The sequence below is a fragment of the Oryctolagus cuniculus genome, chromosome 10 (assembly GCF_051225735.1).
Source record: "Oryctolagus cuniculus isolate XC-2025 breed Fujian yellow rabbit chromosome 10, ASM5122573v1, whole genome shotgun sequence".
Lineage (NCBI taxonomy): Eukaryota > Metazoa > Chordata > Mammalia > Lagomorpha > Leporidae > Oryctolagus > Oryctolagus cuniculus.
The window spans coordinates 96,373,116-96,392,013 of NC_142876.1; the positions used below are offsets into that span (position 1 = coordinate 96,373,116).

At 48.5% G+C, this 18,898-nt stretch overlaps 1 protein-coding gene across 3 annotated transcripts in view; it reads right to left on the bottom strand.

Annotated features, from left to right (window-relative positions):
- CACNA2D3 (calcium voltage-gated channel auxiliary subunit alpha2delta 3) overlaps window positions 1-18,898 on the bottom strand; it is an 875,732-nt gene that overhangs the window by 198,940 nt on the left and 657,894 nt on the right. For all 3 annotated transcript variants that reach the window (XM_051851529.3, XM_051851528.3, XM_089305523.1), the window contains one exon: window positions 15,763-15,837. In XM_051851529.3, the coding sequence (XP_051707489.1) occupies window positions 15,763-15,837 (75 nt within the window). The remainder of the gene's footprint in view (window positions 1-15,762; window positions 15,838-18,898) is intronic.

Genomic DNA, 18,898 nt, shown 5'->3' on the forward strand with positions numbered 1-18,898 from the left:
ACCAGATAGTATGCCATATAGCCAACCTACAGTATCTTCTTTCATATCACCAGTAGCCCATCCAGGACCTCAGAGAAACCCTCAGAGAAATAGTACCTGGGAGTATAATTTTAAGCAGAATTTTCACCAAAATTGGGCAGGCCTCTTTGGTTCTGGCTCCACAGTCATCCAGGTTCCTCGATGCAGGATGAATGGCTACGTGGCACAGCCTTTGGGCCAAGAGAGAAATTCCAAAGAGCTTGTGTTGGAGATGAAATCCTACATGGCATGGGAGGAGGACAAGCTGGGAGGGTGTGTCCCAGATCAGCGGGGAGGTGGGAGAGAGGCAGCAGGGCATGTCGAGACAACCAGCCTTTTCCTCTTTCCACAAGGCACCATGCTCTTATTAATTAATGTTTCTAAGTGCCTCAAAGATGAAAAGTTTTACGTGCTCTCTTCGTATGATTACAAAATCCTTTTGATCGCTGTAAAACTAAAACAGCCTTGGTATTTAAAAAAACCCAACAACAATTAACAGGGCTGCTTTGAAAACCAAATGACCTTTATCTTCATTGGTGTCCTCTGAGTATCCCTGAGTCACACGCTATGTCAGGGAGGCGGCTTAGCCCCACCACTGTGGGTAGCGCTGTGGCTAGATTTAAACACCAGAGTGACTTCTAATAGCAAGACGGGCATAAAAATTAAGACGGTGCTGAGTGGTGAGAGTGGGAGGAAGCTTTCCTGCCAGCAAAGGGACAGGGAACAGGGAGTCTGGAGAAGGGAGGCCTGGAGGTAGAGGTAGAGGCAGAAGTAGAAGTAGAGGCCAAGAAGACGCTGCTCAGTGGGGAAAGAAGAGGAAAGCTCAGGGAGTCTGCATAAGCATTAAGATAGAGGGTGGGCATTTGGTGCTGTGGCTGATGCCACCTGGGATGTCCGTATCCCATACTGGAGTGACCAGGTTCAAGTCCCCACTCTGCTGCCAGTTCCTGCTTCCTGTGCATGCATACCCTAGGAGGCAACAGGTGATGGGTACTTGGGTCCCTGCTACCCATGTGGGAGACTTGGGTTGTGTTTCTGGCTTCAACCTGGCCCAGCCTCAGCCATTATAAGCATCAGAGCGAACCAGTAGATGAAGATCTCTATCTCTCTTTACCTTTCAAAAAAAAATGTTTTAGAAAAATCAACTAAAAAATTCAAATAAAAATGGACATGGGGCATATCTACTCTGGTATATTAGAATACCTAAAAACCAAACCCTCCCCAGAGTCTCCAGGACAAACGGTAGAAGCAAGACAGACTCCAGAATGCATTTCACAGTTCAAATCGAGTTAGCCAGAAGTCTTGAACATGTATATACAAGGGTACTTCAACATGTTCATGGAAGATGAAATTACAAGATAAGTTTATTTTGCTGCAAAAATACTGAAATCCATGCATAGTTTTTTCATAACATTTTCCATGAACTTCTTGAAGGCCCTGTGTATTCTTTATTCCAAAGCCAATTTCATAAAAGGTTTCAGATACCACTGTGTCATCAGGAGATAATATCTAGGGGGAAAGAGGACCTCTATAATTTGAAAGTATGTGATATTTGGCAAGTAACTTTTTTTCTTAATTTACAGAACTTTATCTGGCATTATTCCATGGCACAGTTAACTACATCAAAAGACCCTAGGGTATGTGGAACCGCCAGGACATTTTGAATACGGGGTATGGTCAGGCACAACAAATTGATTCTAGTTTTGAAACTGCAAAGACAATGAATTTCCTTATTCAGTCAAGTGAAATCAGAAAATAGTATCCATCAACACTGTAGCCAAATGGGCTAGCCTCCTGATGAAACCCCAGCTGGCCTTTCCCTGTGGAGGGAGTTTGCAGTGTTGTGGTTGGTAACACGGACCTACCTACTCAATTACGTCCTGTCACCCCCATTCTCCAAGCCCTTCTCCCACTCAGTCACTGTGGAGAGGACTTGAGTCTCACCAGGAGAGTTTGGGGGTGGGGTAGGGTTGGTGGATGGAAAAGAGAGAGAGAGAGAACACTCAGCATCCAGGGTTTCATGCTAAATGACATGAAGGGCAGGAAGCTGGTGACAGACTGAGATGTAGAAGAAGGGAAAGGGGCTCTCTTCTCCCAGGCCAGCCAGCATTACCTGATCTATGACTGTCACAGTACCAGCCTCTGTCAGAAAGCCACGCCTCGTCAGACATGTAGCTGGGAACCTGTGCAGGTATAATTTTCTTTAGGGAGATGCTTGACATGGCAGCTTTATCTTGTTTTGTTTTCCCTACTAAAATTTTTTTAAAGATTAATTTATTTGAAAGGCAGAGTGACAAAGACAGAGAGAGAGAGAAAGAGATCTTAACATCAGGAGGTTCATTCCCCAAATGGCCATGACGGTTGGCTGGGGCTAGGGCAATCCAGGTCTCCCACATGGGTGGCAGGGGACAAAATACTTTGGCCATCTTCTGCTGCCTTCCCAAGGACAGAGAGAGAGAGAGAGAGACACCAGTGATCCAGGCAAATCAAATAAGATGCATAAGACAACTCCATATGGTGCTTCAAAGTGTCTTGAAATTGAATTGTATCAATCTTGCCCCCAAAACTTAAAGCAAGCCTCCATGATACCTCACTCCTTGATGAAGGCCAAGTGTCTCCTACACAGTTTCCCTGGCTGAACTTCATCCCCTCCAATCCACTCTCCAGGGTCCAGCCAGAGGGGATCTTCCGCAACCCAAACCAGATCATAATACTGCCTGCCTTGGAGTTTCTGTGGCTCCTTGTTCCCCCTAGATGTTGCACAACCTTCCAGAATTCCACAGGTCATCCTCCTGTAGCCTCTGCTTGGTGCCCTGTCCTTTGTCATCACCCCCCACTAGCTGCCAGAAATGTCATCATCATTCCTGCCTGTGGCCTCTGCACCTGCCTCCCCATTTGCTCCTAATGCCCTTTGCCCCAACTCAGAGTCAAGTGGCCAGTTCCTGGCGACCTCTTGGGTCTCAGCCCAGACATCGCTCCTCTGGGGGGTCTGTGTTGGCCTCTCCAGGTTGAGTCAGGTCAGGGTCAATTCAGGTCCTTCCCATGGTCCTGTGAGCTCCCCTTGGTGGTGGCCCCATCTCCACACCCATCACACTGCACTGCAGATAAATAGCTTACTTGCCATCAGCCAGGTACCTAGAATTCCACACTGAGCAGAGCTTTTACATCGTGAGCTCCTAAAGGAATCTCTCCCTTCAACATTCAGGAACATAGTGTTTTCCTTTGTACTTGAGCGTGCATGAAGACGAGTTTCATTTAAGGGGAGTCCTACCCACGTGGCTGTCAAATGTGCTGCAGTAGTGCAGTCAGATGCGTGGCCTAATCCTCCCCACCCCTGCCCTGCTACTTCCAAAACCCCTTCCTGGAGTACAGCTGGGAACTCAGAGTCCACAAGAGGCCTTTGGTGAGGATGAGGCACTGGGAAGAACCAGAGTGTTTTCACTGGCTCCAGTGTTTAGGATCTGTTTCTGAAATCCCTACTTGTCTTCACTGGGGAGAGGCTTCACTCCTCTGTGAGGCCCGAGTGTTCCAGATAAATATCTTGGTCTGACCGCTCTCCTCTTTCATCTGTTTAGATTTCCCATCCTCGAGGAATGAAGCTTAGCTCATCAGACAATCCTTTCTGCTTGGGCACATTTCTGCCAAGCCAGATCCCCAGGCCCGTGGAAATCTGCCTGCGTGTTCCTTAGCAGGAGGGGTCCTTGGGCTTTTGATGTGAGAGAGAGAGAGAGAAAGAGAGAGGGAGAGAGGAGGTTTGTCTCCTGCTGAGTCTGGCTTCAGCTCTGCCCAGTGGGACTGTGCATGTTGATCAAGTGGACTACGGTTCTGCTGCAACTGGGTCCCCATCAGAGAAGCCACTGTGGCTCCGGTAAATGTCCACTATCTGGCTTCTCCAGAGACCCTCACCCTTCCAGAGGAAGACAGGCCCAGAAAGCATCCAGTTAAGACCTCAACCCAGAGCCTCTCGGGTTGGGGCTGGCAGGCCAGTCTGTCAGTGGGATCTCCCGCTGATGCACAGAGGCAGAAGACCCAAGGGGAACTTCAGCTCCAGGCCAGAGAAATGCCACCAGGTGCGATGCTCTCAGGCCACCTAATGGAGGAAGGCCATCCCTGGGTCAAGGACAGGGGCCTACTACATCTCAGCCCTGGATGGCAGTGCTCTCCCGCTCCACCCCTCCCCATACCCGGAGCAGAAAGGGGCAAGTGAGGCGAGGACAGCGTCCATGAAAAGCCCCGTCGCAGCTGAGTGCAGCCCACCTTGGAGTACCTGGTTTTGATTCCCGGCTCCAGCTCCTAACTGCAGCTTCCTGCTAATGTGCACCCTGGGAGGCAGCAGTGATGGCTTCCTGCCACCCACATGGGAGACTTGGATTGAGTTCCCAGCTCCAGCCTTGTGCCTTACTCAGTTCTGAATGGAAGCTAGTTTCTCTCTCTCCTCGCTCTCGCTCTCCCCCCACCCCCCAGCTCTGTCTCGCAAATAAATTGATTTTAAAAAAAGAGCTTGCCTGGCTTAGCCACACTACCCTCTTGCCTCAATATTCTAAATATTTCAGTCTTTGCTTTGCCCAGCAAACACAGACAATGCATCAGCGGCAGCTGGGCGTCGTGTTTGGAAACAGGTCCGCTTATCACCTGATTATGAAAGTTGAGCACCACAGAGCATAATGGCCAGAGTACATCCTCACATCCCCCCTGGGCGAGACACAATGGTCAGTTCAGTGGTGTGATGCGGATTACATTAGCATGCCAAAACGCCCATGGTCTCAACATTTTTATTTGCATTCTTTGGGTCTTATCATTGAGGATTATGTAAAAATGACAGCTGCTTATAATTACTTGGGGGTTTGAGCTGCAATAATTAAAAACATCTGCCTTTATCTTACCGCTACCAGACTTAACCCTGCAAGGTTGGGTCTACTGAACTTCAAAGAGGGAAGCAAGAAATAAAAGAAAACTCCACACATTACTAACAAATTTCTAGTGATTCATTTAAATGTATAACCAGTTATTCCAACAGCCTTCAAACCTTTAATTATCTTTTAAATATATATAATTTGGGACTACTAATTAGATAGCAATTTAATGCTCTCATGGGGGATTCAGATGCAAGGTCTTTCTAATATGTAAACTCCAGAGGAATAATCATTGGCATGCAAATGACTGAATTCTTCAGTTGTTCAAGGGAGCATGGGCACTGGGGCAGTGGAGATCCTTGGGTATGCCACTGGCAGTCCCAGCTGCAGGCTTGTTGTCAGGGCCTCTCCAAACAGTGAGGTAAGGCTAGGTTACCTGCCCGTGCACAGCCATGCAAACGGGTTCCTCAGGCAAGCCCAAGACCACTTGAACAGCTCCTCAAGGCTCCTCCTGGAGGCAGATGGCTCTCATTCCTGCTTTCAGGGGGAGCAAACCACCCTGGAATTTACAATTATGAAAGCCTTCATGCCTGCTGCTCAGACCCTCTCCTTGCTGCTTTGCCTGCTTGTGCTGGGAAAGTTAACATTCTAATTAATAACTCCCCCACCCCAACAAGCTGCGACAGACTCAGGAAGTGAGGGTTTCATTCTGCCGTGAACTTCCACTTCCTGTGTATCTCCCCCCACCCCGGCCCCTTTTTTGAGAGGGTCCTTTAAATGATATAAAGATGTGCACCGCATGCTGGGAAGCAATGGATCAATCAGATGACACCAGGCAAAGAGAGAACCCCATCCTCCATCTCGGCCTCCCAGGCTGGCTGGGCTGGGATTCCTGTGCTGGGGCTGGTAGCTAGCAGCTGAGGCTCATTTCCCTCACGAGGGGAAGGAGGTGCAGACAAATCTATAGGAATTTTTAAGAGATCATTATTCAACACATTGCCTGTAATTACATTTTGATGAGCTTTTTATTGCTAATTCATCATCCAAGATGGGGCATTCTAGATATGACATTAATCTGACCAAACAAAGGTCAGAGTGTGTCCAGCGGAAAGAAGGGCTTTTTCATCAAATCCTTCGGCCAAACAAAGCAGCAGAGAGCCCTATCTCTAAACCGAAATGTCCTTAAAGTGCCTACTCGCAATTACTAACAGCAGAAAGCCAAGGCCAGGCTCTCTGGCCCTCCTCAATAGAAATGTAGGCCCTCCAAGCAGACGAGCATGGCAGACACAGAGTGTGCCTGATGCCACTGTCACTTTCAAAGTTTATGTGGGTGCACTCAAAACTGTACTTGAAGCCCTAGTCTAAACACAACCAACTGCACAGAGAAATGTCATCCCCCTGCGTCGTGGCTTCTGTTGTCTGAGTAGCAGACCCCAAGACCTGGATCAAGTGCAAGGTTTTCACTGAGAGGGGTTCCCAGGAGACACTCAGAGGAACAAGGCAAAGTGACTCAGAGGTGGGAAGGCACCAGCTCAGGGGGCATCTGCAAGCATGTGAGCACGGTGGCCACACCTGGAGCTAAATTCCACTGGAGAACTCTGGGCACCAGTGTGGAATACACACCTGCGAGCAGTCCCCCAAGAGGTTGCAGTGGTCACCTTGCTAATTCCTGGGCATAGCTGGCCTGGCCGCAGGCCACGGAAGAGTGGACTCCATTAGGAGAGAAAGTCTTTACCCGGGTGCTGGCAGCTCTGGGCCAGGCTGCAGGTGCAGGGATGGCCAGGGCAGGAGGGAGGAGAGCAAGGCATCCACAGCTCTGCCTTAACGAAGTGCAACCCCAAATACAAGTTTGACAAGGAAACCTCAAGTCACCTACCCTTCTTTGAACATCTGTCCTAAATGGATGAGCAAATTCCAGATCTTACTTTGAACCTCTCTATGCCCCAGGGCCTTTGCACACACTGTTCCATTAGCCTGGACTTGTCTCCTCAGTCCCAGCCCAGAACTTTCATTCTCATCCCTCAGGGTTCAGTTTATTCATTATTTATTATGATTTTTTTAAAGAAACATACCTTCTTCAGAAGATGGCAAACACCAAACCAAGGAGGGAAACTATCTGTCCCGTTGTATCTCTAGACCCCGAGCATCTAATGGAGTGCCCGGCACGCGGCTCCGTGTCTTCAGGTTCCCAGCAATAAAGTGCGGGGTCGGGGATGGCGAGAGAATTCTGCCACACTGTGGGGAGCGCACACTCAAGGCCAGGGCCAGGATTCTGGCGGGATGGGCACAGCCGGCTCTGGGAGCCGAGGGTGGGGTTGAGACGATGGAAGCCTTGCCAAGGAGGGTCCAATGTATCGGGAAAGTATATGGAGGTTCTGCCTGGCCCCTACAGTGGCAGACAGGTACACGGACCGGGGGAAAAGGATAAAGGAAGTGACATGGGTCCCTCATGCTCCCCGTCTCTCTCTCCTCCCTTCCTCCCTCCCTCCCCATTCTCTTTTCGTTCCTTTCCTCCTGTCCTGGCTGAGCAGCAACTTAAGAAAAGCCAGCATCTCGCCTTGGCGCAGGGCGGCAGCAGGGCGCATGAAGCAAGGCCAGGTTAATTACTAATAGTGGTGAAGGGGCCCAGCGGCCGGCCCGGGAAAAGGAAGAAGCAGGCCCCGGCGAGAGGTACAGGGATGAGGCCCAGGGTCTGCTCTGCACACCTCGCCCTCACCTGTGCCATGACAACGGAGGACCTGGGAGGCTGGAGGCAGGGGTGAGGGGGGAGAGGCCATCAGGAGGGGCCAACCTGCGTTTTGGAAACGGACCTGAGAACACAGCTTCAGGTTGAAAGCAAGCTTCGTTCAATGCGCTGCAGTGGATCTGGTGGAAGCCCATACGGTTCAGGGGCCTCCCTGTGTGTGTGCGGAAGGTACCTCGGGACTGACCCATTCCCAGCCCCAAGCACTGGGGACCACTGATGGCCCTTTCCCTGTTTTTACTTTTGAACTGTTCCATTGTGCCTGGACCCTGAGCGCTCCTGTGCAGGGTGCAAGAGAGCGCCGCACACACAGCCTGGCTCCCTGGTGCCAGCTGCTTGGGTGTCCCCCTTCTGGCTCCGGACACGCGGCCGGGTCTGCCAGCCAGAGGGAGCTAGCAAAGAAGCACACTCCACAAATGCCAGTGAAATTTCCGTGCGCACCTCATCTCTTGTCCAGGTGCCCGGGGCCCTGAGACTACCGGGCTGCGAGCCCCAGGTTTGCACAGCAGAGACAGAAATGCAGGCGCCCCCAACAGCCTGAGCCCGCAAGGGTGCGCTGTGTCCTCCTGCCTGTTACGCAGTCCCTGCAGCGTGCCGACCCCGGGGTGGCCCAAACGGTGCCCTCCATAATTCCAGCAAGAAGCAGTAAGCATGCCAGCTTGGCCTTCACTTTGGGCCAGATGTTGCTGCACCAAAAGCAGGCGCGCTACGCGGGAAGCACACGGGCCTGCTGATTTTTTTCCTCGAAAGAGGCACTCCTCTGAGCAGACACGCTTACAAAGCGTCCGTTAATGCTTTCTTTTTCTGCACTGAAAGCCATGAATTCAGAGCAGGCCTGATTCAGGATGGCCCAGCCTCTGCAGGGCGAAGGCGCGCTGGCCGGCTGGCAGGCGCCATCTGCGCAGGGACCCGCGCATGGTGGTGCCCGTGCGCCACCTACTGGGCGGTTCGTTTCAGTTCTCGGCAGCCCGAGAGCTGAGGACCAGAAGACTGAGCGGGGCGCCCAGTATCTGCAAAGGACCCACAGTTTGTCCATGAGGCTAGGACCCCACCCTTTGCACCCCGATAGGCGGCAACCAACAGATTGTATTCTCCTGACACCAGAAAGAGAAGTCCTGCCTGGCCCAGCCTGGGGCAGTGCTGCTGGGGAGAAGGTGGCGTCTGGGCCGATTGGGAAGAGTGGCTGTGAATGCCGGCTCCCTCCTCCACCTCCTCTAGGAAGCCCTCCTGCATCTCAGGGCACCTTTCCTGAGGAGAGCGAAGGCTTCCCCTGGGCGCCCACAGCTCTTCTTGGCCCCTCTTGGTGTCACAGGCAGAAGCATCCTCCCGCCTGCTCGCTCGTATGGCTTCGGTAGCCAGCACTGGGTCTGACACAAGCAGCATCTACTGAATGCCTGGGGCAGCCAGGAGTGCAGAGGGAGGGCCAGAAAGAAATACGTTCTTGGCCAACCACACGTGCCTCAGTTTCTGTGGCCAACACAGCAAGACTCCATGAATGTTGGGTGGAAGAATGTGTGGCACCTGCACTCCTATCTAGCATAGGAAATTGGTACCCAGACTTCGAATCAGCAGCAGTCTGTAAACAACACCAACACCGCTCACCCAGCAGTTTCTGACTACCCCCCTTAGATCACAGCAAAGCCTCAAGTATTGGCAGGGATGAGAGGAGTCGAGTTAAACACACAGACATCTGCCAGGATGGATGAGTGATCCAAGGACAGTAAAGCAGGAGACGGGTGGTGAGCGAGGTGGGCAGGGGAGCATAGCTCCTGTGGGCAGGAGCTCAGATGCTTCTCTGTGGTGAGACATGGGGGATGACAAACAGCCAGTCCCAAGTGTATCTGAGACAAGATTTCAGCTGGAGGGGAGCCAGTGCCAGGACGTGGAGCAGGGATGAGCTTGGAGCTTGCGGGGAAATGACACAGGGCCACCACCGTGGACAAGCATAATTATATGAAGATCTCATTTAGACTTGATGTCTCCTTTTTTTTGAAATTATACAGAGTTTCTTCATGTGACCCATTGCTTGAAATGGCATTTGGACTTGGATGAGGCTTCTGACAGTGCCTGTACCACATAAACTCCTATTTAAACCGGTGTGTGATATGTGCTGTCTAGTTAGATGTTCACACAGTTCCCTAGGAGAACACTAAAGTGTAAGACATTTACATTGATTAGCATGTCCACATCTTAAGCTATGTAATCAATCACCTTCTCCAAGGGCCCATCTGTAACTGCTGAGCAAGAACAAACAGGGTACATTAAAGTGAATGGCCCAGGCAGCCGCAAGCACGGAGCAGCAGAGTCCATGTTTAGGGTGGGGCAGAGGCAGTGTGTTCCAGAGAGATGGGGAGACACGTGGCTAGGTTCACAAGATGATGCACTTAGCTGCAGCATCTGGCCTGGCAAAGGGTTAACCTGAGTGCCCCACATCAGTGGAGCCCATTCAGATCACCTAGCAGTTTGGGCTCACCGGAGATGGCAAATGCTTTCTACCCGCTGGCTTCTGCGACAGTTTGGTTTAGGAAGTTGATATGGTGTGGGAATGACCTCATATGGCTAAAATAGCCAGAACTTTCCGGCTAAGCTAGGGAGTCCACCTGCCCTGGCCATTTACCCCACACCTCTGAAACTGAGACAACCTCCTCCTCCTACTCACAGAGGCTGGAGAGGCCAGAGCCTGGGAAGGGGGCAGTGGCCACATGGAGGAGGCCAAGTGACCATGGACTCTTAGCACAGACTTCTGGGGTGGCACAAGTGACAGGATGGCAGCAGGGGCAGCGGATCCTGTTCTACCTATTTAAGGGAAAAAGAGATCTTGTCTTGCATTTAGTCAAAATATCTATGCCGAACTATGCCGTGCTGCGGTGGCCACAGACGCAGGTGGCTTCTAGGGACCTGGAATGTATCTAGTCTGAATGGAGAGCCACAGATTTGAAATATCCATGTGAGACTGATGTGAAATATCACTTTAGAATGTTCTATATTGACTGTGTTGAAGCACTGATATTTTAGACATCTTGGGTTAAATAAAATACATTCCTAAACTTACTTTCACCCGTTTCTCTTTTACTGTTTCAGATGCGGCCACCAGAACATTTGAAAGTGCACGGGCAGCTCAGGTGTGTGACTGGCACTGTTTTCTCACTGGACTGGGCTAAGCCTGGGCAGATTCTAACCAGAACAATCTCATGAGTGCCCTGGCAGTCCCATGGGACATCTAGGTCACTCCCGCCCTCTGAACTCTGTGCCTGCCACTTGCTGAAGAACCAGCTGAGAGAATTTGGTACATCTGAACTGATCTGGGTTGGGATGCCTGGCTCTGGCACTTTCTAGCTGTGTGGTTAGGGGGACATGATGTTAGTACTGCAACATGGGGCTATTTGCCTTCCTCATGGAAGACTCCAGCTCTGCAGACTAACACTCACGGCTGTCTAGAAGTCGTCTTCTAGATATGTCTCCTGCCCAGGTTGTCCCATCTGCCATCCTTCCCTGAGTCTCTGGGTCTTTCCAAGGCACCTATATTGTAGGCCTGTGTTTCAAGTAGTTAGGGATGAAAAGGCTTAACACAAGGGAACCACTTAGAGCAGCGACTCAATCAGCGTCTGAAAGATATGGTAAGACCAACAACATCAGTAACCAAGCAACAAACTCTGCATCTTCCCTGGTGTCTACAGTTTCTTATGTACCAACCTGATCCATCCTAGTAGAGTTCGACCCTAGGGGACAGGCCGCCTCACTGTAACCTCTCCAGGCACCCTGCTCAGGGCTACAACACAGTGGGCATTTCATGAATGTTGAAGGAATGATGTGTTTCTCTCCTTCATCCTCCTCTGTCATCTACCATCACACTTGGGGGCCCACATGACTTGGCAACTTTCCATCCAGGACAGGAACCATCCAGCATCCTTCCTCATCTCTTGGACTTCCAGTCACAGAACAGATAGCTCTTGGCAGATTTCACCATGGGATCTGTGGGAGTGAGTCCCAGATTGCATTTGCTCAAGGCTCCTCTGTGGAACCTGCCAATGTTGAGGCTACTGGAATGGAACCTTCTTGGCATTCTCTTGGAGATGTGAGCAGGTGCACGTCCTAAGCTTCAGAGGAAGGGAATGAACTTAGCTGTCCCTACAGATCGTGCTAAAGGTCCTATCTCTTTCCAACCCCTGTTGGGCAAAGGAGGCATATTTAAGGGCTCCATGTTTTAAGAAGAGTCCAAAATGTCTCAAAAAAAAAAAAAAAAGGAAAAAATAAGCAGCAAGGAAATGCAATGTAGACAGTAACTATAGCTTGAAATTGTTCTAGCCTGGATGTTAGAGTGGTAAAGACCAAGGAGCAGTTTCGAGGGCTGTAATGACTAGTCACGAAGCATTTCTCTGGGTCTTCCTTTAATCTCACTTGCTGTTCCTTGTCTAGAGAACAGGGTGCCAGCCCCATCTGTGAACCAGCCCCTTGACCCCCCCCAAAAGACAGCTGGCTAGCTCAGCCCTGAGTCTATTGCAGGAACTGGGGCACACTGGGCACTTTCAAGTGATCACTGAATTGGCATCAGTTAATCTCTCAGGAAGTCACAAGTGGGTGGCCAAGATAGGGTGGTTGAGTGTACAGAGGGCCCACATATCACAGCAAAACACTATGTTAGCAGCTGTGCCAGTGAAACCAGAGTGAGTCTGCTGAGTAAGGCTCCTACTTCTGAGCTGTTTTTGGAGACACTTCTTGATTCACGCCCAAATCATACAGGATTAAAGAAAATACTGGATAAAATTGGGCCAGGCATTAACTTTGGGGGAAAGCTTTTATTGGACAAATTAGAAAAATATTGGTATTGTGCTTCAGAGAAACCCACTCCTTTCCTCTGGCTGCAGGGGCAGAAATAACCTCCATAGCAGATGAGGAGGGGATAGGAGTTATTTTCAGTGAGCCTGCTCCATCCTCCTCACGCTGGCCACAACCTCACGATCACACCCACCATGCTAATCTGACTGCGTCAGCCAGCACTAAGAGACATGTCCAGTTATAATAAGGATTCGATTATATGGCTGAGATTGGGAGGAAGTGAGTGGGGTTTGAATGAGGATTCCCTTCTTGAGTTAGGGAAGCTGTTTGCAGCTGGCTGCTTCTAGCTAGGATTGGGAGCTCTGGCCAAGGTGGATGGACATCCAGTGTAGACACCAGGTTTCTTGAGGAAGCTCCCAAGTGCCTTACACACAGAAGAGCTCAAAGTAAGTGAAAATGAAAACTGTGGTTTTGGAGGATCCCTTCATTCATTCATCTCTGAAGTTCCTACTACATGTGGAGTGGCCTGAGTTGAGAGAGATGAGAAAAAGCCAAGAAACACAGGAACAAAACAGATATGAACATGGACATGCCAGAGCAAGAAGCACCCATGTAGGGTGACTTATGACTATCATTCTGCAGTTACTGTGGCTTCGAATTCTATTCTTACTGCTATCTATGAAACAAATAACAAAAGTGTGTGTGTGTGTGTGTGTGTGTACACTGTCCCTTGGGATGTTCACTGTAAGTCTCTAAACCAACTAATCCTGCAGTGGTCTTTAGGTGCCCCCTAAGTACCTGCACCACTATGGTTCTCCCAACCTTCACAGCAGCTGAGCACAAATCAGTGGAACCATTAGAGCACAGACTAGATGTCGCCCTGAGATGTCCTGGGGTCTGCTTTGCTACACTGGGTTCTTTGCTTGCATTACCCCATTGACTCTGATACCACCCTATGATGTATCCACTACAGTTGTGGCAGGATTACAAGGTAAAAACAAATCCCACAGAGGCTATGTGACTAGTCCAGTTTCACAGAGCTAGAATGCAGCCGGACTGGGAGACTGGGAGTTAAGAACAACTTTGTGTGAGGCTATAGTTGACTTCCACCCACTTTGTTGCTGTTTTTTGCTTAGGAGGAAAGTGCAAAGTCAAGCATACATTTGTGCAGAGTCAGCATACATTTGTGGATCGTATTCACATGGCTTAATTCATGTAAGCCTCAATGATTGGTATCACCTGAACTCTTCTCTCCAAAGGCCTCAGAGTCAGACAGATAAAGGGGACAGATGAGCCACTGGCCTAGCTTGTTCCTTAGGATTATGTCACAGATCAACTGTTAAATGGCTTATCTGCTTTGGGTAAAAACAAGTGAGCGATGGGAATTTGCTTCGGCTATTTCACGTATGGGAATTTACCTGGCTATCACTTTTAATGAAAACATTCAGTACAGTGTTTCAATAGTTAATAAAACAAAAATGAACTGCTTGCACTGGTAGTTGGCTGGGTTGGGTGGTTTCCTCAGAACCTTTCAGCAGTTGTCCCGTGGGCCTGAGCTCGGGAAAGTGCATCAGGTGGACTACGTATCTGCATGCAGACCTTTTGCTACATGGCCACAAGGACACTGTGAGTAGACCATGTGGATGCAGCTGATCATGCCACTGTTGCAGAGACAGGGAAGCTACTTCGGGGACTTCTGACATCTGGTTCCATTTCCATTCCTTCTTTAAAAGTTGATACATAGGAAGTTAATTCATTCACTGGCAGAAGATTCAGGTTTGATTGTTTCATTGACTCTGTTCCATTCCAATGTGGAATAAATAAGCACAAGGAGCCCATCCCGAGCCATCCCAAACATACAACCTCTACCGCTCTCCCACGAACAACTCCAACTGGGCAGCTCAGAGATAGGCACTATACCAAGTTCTTTTAGACTTAAACACAACTTTAGACTTAAATATCCTTGAAAAGGCCATGGCTTTTTTAGTCAGACTTTTCCATAATTCTGAATTACATTTGGAATTAGCTAAGCAGTGTGTTCAGTGCTTTCCTGATAAAAAGGAGTTGAAATCAACTATTACCATAAGCCCCATCTGAAAGCATGCATATGGGATCCACATGATGTGTTCATGACTCCATTAATACCAGGGCGATTAGAGCAAAGTTGGATGATGATGGAGCTTTCACATGAACTGTTTCTAAACAATGATGCAAGCGAGAAGGGAGCTGGTCCCCACAACGCTTGGCCAACAAACATTTACATAGCAGGCAGCACAGCTAAATAAAAGGGAAAAGATGTGTGCTGTAGATGAGACATATGCAATTGTGTACATACACACATGTGTACACGTGCGTGTGTGTATGCATTTGTGTGCATCCGTGTGTGTCTGGGGATTACTAAAGACAACAACCTGCCCTTTGCTAACTTTGCAAAGCAGTGTTCACTATACTGTTCTTTACATTTCTATGTTCTTTACACTTCTTTCAGATTAGCTACACACATCCAAACCCAAAGGGATTTCCTTTGTCCAACTCACTGTAACTAGTCCAGGGATGGCCATGTGTAACTCGTAACTTGCCAGGGGCAGCGGACAGACTGTTAGCGGATCAGGGCTCTACCCCATGAGCCTGGCTGCCACCTCAGAATCCTCTGCCACACAAGTGCTCCACAGCCTCCACCCACGGATCAGGGTTGATGAGACTCAGGCAGTCCTGGATTGATGCTAACCCTTCCCATCTTCCCATTCCAGACAGAGTAAAGATGGCACCATGCGACCAGAAAAAAAAAAAAAAAAGTTTACAGACCTGGTCACCAAGCAATGCTACTGCTGTGACTGGGGTGGGAAACGTAGAAAAATGTCAACTGTTTCAGTTCAGCAGGAAAAAAAAAGGTGTTGAATGGTCTCTCCATGCCACAGGCTGTACTGAGATTAACCAAAGGAATTTGGCGGGCAAATTCCATTATAACAAATGTCCAGGGATCTTTGGTCTCCTTGGTTGTATCATATGTGGCTTACAGTAAGTGGGTCTAGTGCTGCAGTGTGAGAGTCCATGCATTGCCTAGAAGTACCCATTACTACAGTTTTAAGCTGTCTGGAGTTAAACAAAAATCTCCTGTATATTGGCAAATAGGAAATAAGTAAATTCATGTGGCTACATACAGCTTTATGTATAGAAGCATGAGAGTAAATGTATTTATTCAACATTATTTACATATGATGTGTCAAAATACTAGTTATAAACCATTAACACACACTACGATGGATGGAGCTTTTAAAGGAAAAATGGCTGTGCCGTGTCACCATTGTAGTACCGCAGGAAAATCTCCTAAAATCATTAAAGGGGTAATGCAGACGAAAGTGTTTCTCTTACCAGTGGCCTGAGTTCTGGGTGCGTCAGGATATATCCATTATTTGTGATTGCAAAGGCATAACCGTGAATCCCTAACTGTAAGAGGAAGCGAGAAAGAAACCTTCATTAGCTTGCTCCCTGGTGGATTCACAAAGCATAAAGCAGCCCAACATTTAGTAATTTACAGCTTAAACTTGGCATTCATAACCCTTATCAGCACAATATTTCATTAAAATGAATGCAATGCACTGATCCTTGACATTTGGTGGAAATGAAGACCTGTCACAGGATAAGCTCAGCAAATAGCACAATTTAAAATGTCACATCCCCACACTGGCATCCAAGGGCTTGATTTTGATTTATTTAAAAGAAAAACAATTATTTTTTTTTAAACAAGAATGTGGCTAATGTTTCTGGAAAGGTCCTATGATCAAAAGAGCATAATTGTATCAATGGCTGCACTTTCTCTATCCGTGATAAGGAAAGAAGGGTCCTCACGCTGTTCACTTCTGGGTTTCTATAAATCCACACCCACTGGGGCCATCTCAGGCATGCAGTTTCCTAGGCTGTCGTTTCCCATCATTCTTCAAGGATAAAAGTGTCCCCCTCTGCCCCCATAGGAGCCTGCCAACCCCCTTCAGATCCTTCTATCTTTACATTGTGTGACTGCCAACCTTTTTCCTGCCTGCTCCCATCGACACAAAGCCTGAGTAATTTTCTATGCAGAGCCTCACTTAATTTATGTTTTCAGACTAAATGGGACTATGGGAAATAGTTTGCGAGCAATGAAATGTTTTATTAGCTTTAAAAAGTATGTAATCAAATTTAACACTGCACTTATTTAAATAATAATCCCGGCTTTTTGACAATATTTCTATTACACAGTTGACTGCACCCATTGGCTACAATAAATTTACCTACAAATCATTCATGTATTAAAATGGCCTGCAGCATAAAACCCACACTGATCTCTCTCTCTTTCTCTCCCTCTCTCTCTTAAGAAAGAAAATATAAACCACTTTTGCCATAGCAGTGCAAAGGGGAAGAAAACAAATTCGCCATTTTTGTTCCCAAGGAGTTATCTCACAGTTCTGAGCCTCACTGTTGCTTTTCTTTAAATTCTCTGCCACTCATATTCTTGAATATGATACCATTAAATGATCCAGACAACAGAGTTTTTACAAACCAGGAATGACCCCGTCTGCTTGTTAGCTTAACGTCAAGGTGATGTGAAATTAGCTTCAGAGAATTTAACACCAGCAATTAAAAGTTTCCCTTGCATTACATAAAGCAAATATGCATGCGGCAGTGAAGGGCAGCTGAGGCTTTCTTCTGGAGTTACCTTACACAGCAAGTCTTAATAAGATTCCACTTGACTCCAATGATAAAAGTATATTTCATTATGCTGTGAAAGATAAACCAGAGATTCCCTTCCCTTTGAGATGTATATCGCCTCTTTCATCTTGTCTCTTGGAAAAATGTCAGACACAGTCAACACTGCATTAATTACCATTATTAGGTCCCAGTTTAATGGGGACTGGAGGGGTCAACAAGGACTTGGAGAGTTTGACTTTTTCCAGGAAAGGCAAGAGTGGCACCTGACTGGCCATTCAAACTCAAAATTAGACCAAACAAGTGATGTTTTACAATCAGCGAGTGCCTTTGAATGTATGACTTCGGTTCTTCCCATTTTATGGGTAGTAAGTGAACACTCAAAAGAAGGTTGGTGTGTGGTGCAAACTGCTGAAATCTTTACTTAATATACACTAAACTGATCTTCTGTATATAAAGAGAACTGAAAATGAAAAAAAAAAAAAAAAAAAAGAAAGAAGGTTGGGACCTCTGTTAAGGAGCTGTCCCTTCCTAGTATGGCGCTTATCAAAAGGACAGCAAGCGATTATTTGTGCGATCGGTTATAAGTAATCAAAGCATCAGGCAAGGCCTTGATTATTTGAAGCCTGCCTCCCTCCCCATTTAACCCAGGTGCCCCCTGCGGTTAAATACATGGACCAGTGGTTGCTGTGGAGAAAAAGGATCAAAGAAAACATGGGCGTGGGTCCTCTGCATCCCTCCCTGGAATGTGGAGGAGGAGCTGGCCTCCCACCCCAACGGGCTCCACTCACTGAGCTGCCCCCTCCATGTCCAGCTGCCCAGCTGGACCCTGCGTCTGTCCTCCCTCCACCTCCCAGGATGCCACCAAACCCCTTTCTCTGTGGCTGCCAGTGGCCTCCTCTTGCTAAACCCTACAGGGTTTTCCTTCTTGAATCTTCCTGGTATGAGGAGCCAAATGCTTTCTCCTCTTTGCTCCTCTCTTTGCTCAGCATCCAGGCCCCGAGCTCCGGGGTTTCCTCCTGTCCACAGAATCCTCAACCTCCACAAATTCCTGTACATTCACTTTTCCCAAGTCTGTGTCCCCATGGTCCCCGACTGTCTTTCTCAGCTCAGCAACCACATTCAGACCTCTGCTTCTGCCTCGGTATCTCCCCTCAGCAACTTGCCATCCACGTGTCTATACAGGTGTTGTCTATCACTTCCTGGAACTCCCTGGGGTCCCTCAGGCTTGCCCAGAGCAGAAGCTCCTCCCTCTCGTCCTCACCCTTTCTCCTGGCACCCAGATGCCTGCATTAGAAACCGCAGCATTGTCATTAGGCTCTCTTCTCTCATTCATTCCCAACCCTTGGATCCAAGCAATCATCACATCCTGCTAACTTTTCCTCCAGACATTCCTCCCATTCAATCCTCCTTCACCACTCTACCACCAGCACATTAATTCAACAGGGTTCCTAACACTCTCCTTGCCTCAAAGCTTAGCCCCACAAAGTCATCCCCCAGGCTGGTTGAAGTCTTAGATAGTTGCACCCTCAGGGTTCCCCTGGATAAACCCTACTGTGAAAGAATCCATGGGCCTGTCTACCAGGTATCCCTGGGGTCTGGCTCCTCCCTGGCACCCAGCTCTGTCCCCTACCCTCATTACCTTTCTGCCACAATTCCCGTGGAGTTATTCTCACTACCCCCAGGCCTTTACCCACATGGTTCCAGCTACCTAGAGCATCTCTTCTTCCCTCTCCCCTAGCTAATGACCATCCATGCTATATGCTCAGTCTCAAAGGATCTCCTTTGAAACATCTCTCCCGACCCTCTCCTTTCCATGGCAGGT